Source organism: Lipomyces doorenjongii (assembly GCF_038497915.1).
Source record: "Lipomyces doorenjongii strain NRRL Y-27504 unplaced genomic scaffold V1508scaffold_65, whole genome shotgun sequence".
In the NCBI taxonomy this organism is placed as follows: domain Eukaryota; kingdom Fungi; phylum Ascomycota; class Lipomycetes; order Lipomycetales; family Lipomycetaceae; genus Lipomyces; species Lipomyces doorenjongii.
The window spans coordinates 77,255-82,594 of NW_027118132.1; the positions used below are offsets into that span (position 1 = coordinate 77,255).

Below are 5,340 nucleotides of genomic sequence, written 5' to 3' on the forward strand. Positions count from 1 at the left end.
AGCTAGAATTTGAGATATGGACCCGACGGCTGAAAGATAGCGCGGCGAGACCAATGCATCGTCCAGAAACTCTGCTACTGACCGAGGCGGATAACTAACTACTCAACAACGTCAACTTTCCAATCACCGGTCCAGTATCTATCAAAATATATCGTGGTAAAAGCACAACCGTAAGATTGAACACCATTGACTAGGCACCAGTGAATCACTCCTGGCTATCGGTATATTTGCAACGGCTTCTATTAAGGTTAACGACAGTACTAGATCTGCCAGCAATGTCTTCCGGTCAGAACCGAAACATCCTATTAAGCCGTGCTCATCTGCCTGTGCGGTGCCCCGAGTGGCAATGACACTGTGGAGTATATAGCCCGGCAGAATCAATGCTATCGTTTCAGAACCGAGACCAGGCAAACTGGGCCAATCGGCGAGGGGAGATTAAGTTAGATGGTTAGGGTTGTCGCCACGGGCATGCGCTCGCACCAGCGGACTTCCCCTTGCCCTTATCGTAAGGGTCCCTTTGGTATCTCGCACGGCCGCCGAGTCGCAGTTTCGTCCCCGAAAAGCTTCGCGCTCAGTGCACCTCTAGGCTGTGACCGGCAAAATTCGTACCCCCGCGCATCCGTACTGCCGCCGACCAGCAACTTTCAACGATAAGCGTGCCTGGATCGGTGGCTCGGGTACCTCGGCGTTCGGCGGCTTGAGACTCGTGCCTGCCAACCAAGCCTCGCGCCTTGTTGTGACTCGTCTTCCACTACATTTCATATCATTGCTCTCCGCCGAGACGCCTCGACTGACTCACCTCCATGTGCCATATAAGCCAGCCAAGCCCCGCCCAGTTTGTCACAGTCTCCTTCTCACTCACGTCACCTTCCTGTCCGCATCTAGCCCTGCTTCATTCCAAGTAGACACGCACTGCATAGGATCGATATCAAGATGGGTTTCGACTACTATATGAATCCATTTGCCGAATGGATCGGCTGGTTCCCAAAACATATGCCCAGAGAGGAGCGGGTTCTTGTCAACAAGCTCGACTTTCTTATCCTGGTCTTTGCCTGTGCGTCGACCTGGGCCAACAACTTGGACGTCAATGCCATCTGTATGTTTGTGTCACCTGATTATGATTTTGAATCTTGCTCTAACTTCAAAAGACAATGCATACGTATCCGGCATGTCGGATGATCTCAATCTTTATGGGAACCGATTAAGTTATCTCAATGCTGTTTGTACGTATATTTTGTCGATGACGATATGTGTCAGTGAGAACTAACTCTGTTCCAGACTGGGCAGCCACTATCGTATTTCAGGTGCCGTCTAATGCGTTACTGACAGTACTTCCGGCTGAGTACTTCATTCCCGCTTGTGAGATAATGTGGGGCATGTTCACACTGGGTACCGCGTTCGTTAAGAACTATAATCAGCTACTTGTCATGCGATTCTTTGTCGGCGTGACGTCGACCCCCTGCTGGATTGGAAACGTGCACATTATCAACTCCTGGTACCGAAAGCAGGAGCTCGGCAAGCGTAACGCTATCTACTATAATACGTATCCTCTTGGTTCTATGTTCACCGGCTATCTTCAGAACGCCTGTATGACTCTCGACGGCGTTGGTGGTCTCCAGGGTTGGCGTTGGCTGTTTATCATCTGCACCATCATCACAGTCCCAATCTCTTGCATTGGCATGATATTTTACCCAAATGTCCCTGACAACTGCAAATCTCGCTGGCTCACCCCGGCAGAAAAGGAGCTCGCCCAGAAGCGTTTACTCGAGGAAGGCTTCGAACCGTCCAAGGGAATGAACTGGGGTATCTTGAAGCGTGTCTTGAAGTCGTGGCCTACGTGGGTCTTCTTCATCTTGGCCAATCTCTACTGGCAGACTCCTTATCCATCGACGACTCCTTATTTACTTTGGCTGAATGATGTTGCGTACCCCGCTCAAACAAATGCGGATATAAACATGGTGAACAATCTCAGCACCATTTCATACGCAATTTCCATTGTGTCGGCCATGTTCTTCGCTTTCTACTCTGACTGGCGTGGTAATCGCTGGGATTCACTCCTTATGGCTGGTGTGCTCGTTTTGGCGTGCAACATCATACTTCTCATCTACAATGTTCCAAAGGGTCTCATGTTTTTCGCATTCATCGCTCTCGGTTTCTGTAATGGTCCGATTAACCTTGTCATTGCCTGGATTGCTGAGTGCCTTGCATACGATCTTGAAGTTCGCTCGATTTCTCTTGCGGTCGTCAACATGGGTTACTGTATTTTTGCCCTTGCGATTCCCTTGACCGCTTTCCAGACAAAAGACCAACCTCGTTTCTATGCTGGTTACATTTGGTCCGTTTGTATCTCCGTCGTCGAGCTCCTCATGATCCCTATTCCGCTCTACTTCGAGCGCAGAGATAGGCGTCTCGGCATTCACCAGGCTGAGACTGACCTGATCATTGCTTCCGCGGCCGGCCTGGATGAGATCTCGAAAGAAGTTGAAGCTGGCGACGGGTCCATCTCTAGTAATGAGAAGAAGGACCTTGATGTTAAGGTTCATGCTTTATCGTGATCTTTGTCATTTCGTGGATGTTTGCTTTTTGTTAGACAAATGTGGTAAATCCGTGGGGATGTCGGTATATGAATGTTTGTTCTGGATTTGAATGGTGTTTTTGCTGGTCTGATTTGTACAGAACTAAAGTGTATATGATTTTGAATAGAATTTTTGGAAGCGATAATGAACACCTCCCTTTATGTAGTTAGTGTAATAATATTGTAACTTGAACTCTTCGAACATCAATAAATGTTACATAGGGCTACAGGATATTTCTCCATTTCCTTCGTACATTTCTCCGTTTTTATGTCTATGGACAATATCTGTCATATTTGCGCGCACATCAATGACTTAAAATAGGCATTTTTATTCTCTTTGTCCACTTCTATCTCGTTATTGTCTTTCAAGATAATAGGAAGCAAATAGATAACAATAATACAAAATCCCTCGCATGACACCAACTAAGAAAATCTTCATAGGAATCATATATTAGTTGCACCTGTGACTAAAACCCTATCGCGAGAAGGAGAAGTTTCATCGGCAGTCTGGAGCCGACTGCACCATCGCCGCCACTCAATCAACGTGATTAACCCCCGTGCAAGCGCAATCGCATATCGCTTACCCGAATAACAAATATGCCTTGACCATAGCCAGTCCGAATATACACATTTGGACATTGCAGAGCCAGTCTCGGCGGCAGTGCGGTCGTGTGATGCCGTCAGTTTGCGCAGGTTAGCTGACGTCACGGCCACCTCTCGGCCGAATGCGTTAGTGCGCGAATGCGCGAGTGCGTCGGCCGAGATCGAGCACACATTCAACACCATCGACAGCAACGCAAAGCTTTCAGAAATCAGCTAATATACGGGGCCCCAAATAGTTTACTATATAATAGTGCCCACGGTCACTGGGAAATGTGGACAATACCTCCAGTAATTCGCAACCATTACAGCCAATCAGCGTCATCGCTCATCGTATAAGCTTGAATACTTCCTTCCGGACTTGATTTGCAAATTCTCATTCGCAAACCATCAGTTACCATGTCATCCGCAACTCTCGCAGGAAAAGTCGCTCTTATCACGGGCGGGTCCAAAGGGATTGGCCGAGCTACTGCTCTTCGCCTTGCCAATGAGGGTGCCAATGTTGTGATCAACTATTCATCTGATGCAGCCGCCGCCGACGAAGTCGTTAATCTCATCGGTGCTGATAGATCGCTCGCTATCAAGGCCGACGCCGGCAATATTGCTGAACTGGAGCGACTTGTCAGCGAAACGGTTACAAAGTTTGGCAAGATCGACATCCTCGTGCCAAACGCGGGCGTCATGCTCATGAAAGATTTGGAGACCACTACGGAGCACGACTTCGAGTTGTCAATGGCATTGAATGTTAAAGGGCCCTATTTCCTGGCACAGGTTAGTTGTTACCGGTCTCGTCGCTTGCTCGAGAGTACGGAGAATTTGCTAACATTCACGCAGAAAGCTGCACCTCATATGGCTCCTGGGTCGCACATCATCTTCTTCTCGACCACACTGTGCGCCGCGTCGACAGTCACTCCCAACTATCTCCTCTATGTCACCACGAAAGGTGCAGTCGAGCAGATGACCCGTGTAATGTCCAAAGATCTCGCGCGAAAGGGCATCTCGGTTAATGCTGTTGCTCCAGGTCCAACTGGGACGGACCTGTTTTTCAGAGGAAAGAGCGAGCAGCTGTTGAAGATAATAGCAGGATTCAACCCGCAGAATCGCATTGGTACTCCTGAAGAGATTGCAGATGTTGTGGCTTTCTTGGGCGGAAATGGAAGCAGATGGATCACCGGCCAGACTGTGAGGGTCAATGGAGGCATGGCATAATAATGAGAACATTGTGTTTGTACGACAATTTTATTCGAATTCGAATATCATTACTTACGGCTTGGCTATATTAAAATAAAAAAACGGATCTAAATACCACATTTAGATAGTAACGCAATTGCATTCGGTGTTCGTAATAAGGGAACAGGTAAATTGTCCGTAATCAGCATGTGCGGCGTATAACGAGAGTCGCGTGGTAAGAACCGTGTTAAGATCATTGGCGTTTGATAAGCCCCTGACTCACGTGATCTCACCACGGTTGGCATCGTTATCAAGTGGATTGCTGAAAAACGATATTGGAGATGAGTTACACACCATTACGTCAGTACCTTTGATAAATATTGCAAGGGTGCAAGCGCAAGCCGCTTAGCCTCCAGGAAGTTCGCCTCTTACTAATTTACGCTGACGATAAGACATATTGGGCAGCAAAAGATTATATGGAGGTTAGGGTAAAAGTGCCCTTCATTGCTCATACTGTAAGGGAAGGAACCGTATCACTATTCCTCTTTAGAACTAGCTTAGGTATCCCTACGCGGTGGGCCATGTGCCCGGTAATGTTCCCGGTAATAAAACCCCGAACACAGCTTCATTGCACAGAAGCACTCCGGCAATAATATAGATATGTTATTAGTTCGACAAGCACTTCCTAGATTAAGTGAGCTTACTTAACGGCTCCGACACCCATCTATATGACTGTGTTCTGCTCACTGGTAGTGAAACAGATGCTACACGGATCATTCCAAAATTGTTGCCCACGGCCACAAAATTGCCGGACGGCAGACGAAAGATTTGTCATATACGTGGCATCTATTAACAGCAGTTGACCACACACACTTGCTTTCGGAACATCGTTACGAGAGCTAGGGCTGTTTCGAATACGAATATCGGCAGGTTTTCCCAATATTCGTATTCGATATTCGACTCTTTCAAAGGCATTCGAATAATGTTCGATATTC

General features: G+C 47.5%; 2 protein-coding genes across 2 annotated transcripts; both read left to right on the forward strand.

Annotated features, from left to right (window-relative positions):
* The first annotated feature begins 794 nt into the window (after positions 1-794).
* Positions 795-2,787, forward strand: V1508DRAFT_255155 (major facilitator superfamily domain-containing protein). Its single transcript, XM_066936411.1, has 3 exons — positions 795-1,096; positions 1,149-1,223; positions 1,279-2,787. Exons 1-3 carry the CDS (start codon positions 934-936, stop codon positions 2,553-2,555), a joined length of 1,515 nt encoding a protein of 504 aa, XP_066793615.1. The 5' UTR covers positions 795-933; the 3' UTR covers positions 2,556-2,787.
* A 787-nt stretch (positions 2,788-3,574) lies between these two features.
* On the forward strand, positions 3,575-4,384 carry V1508DRAFT_359601 (uncharacterized protein; the record flags this gene model as incomplete). Its single annotated transcript, XM_066937114.1, has 2 exons — positions 3,575-3,946; positions 4,010-4,384. 2 exons carry the CDS (start codon positions 3,575-3,577, stop codon positions 4,382-4,384), a joined length of 747 nt encoding a protein of 248 aa, XP_066793616.1.
* Between the last annotated feature and the right edge of the window lie 956 nt (positions 4,385-5,340).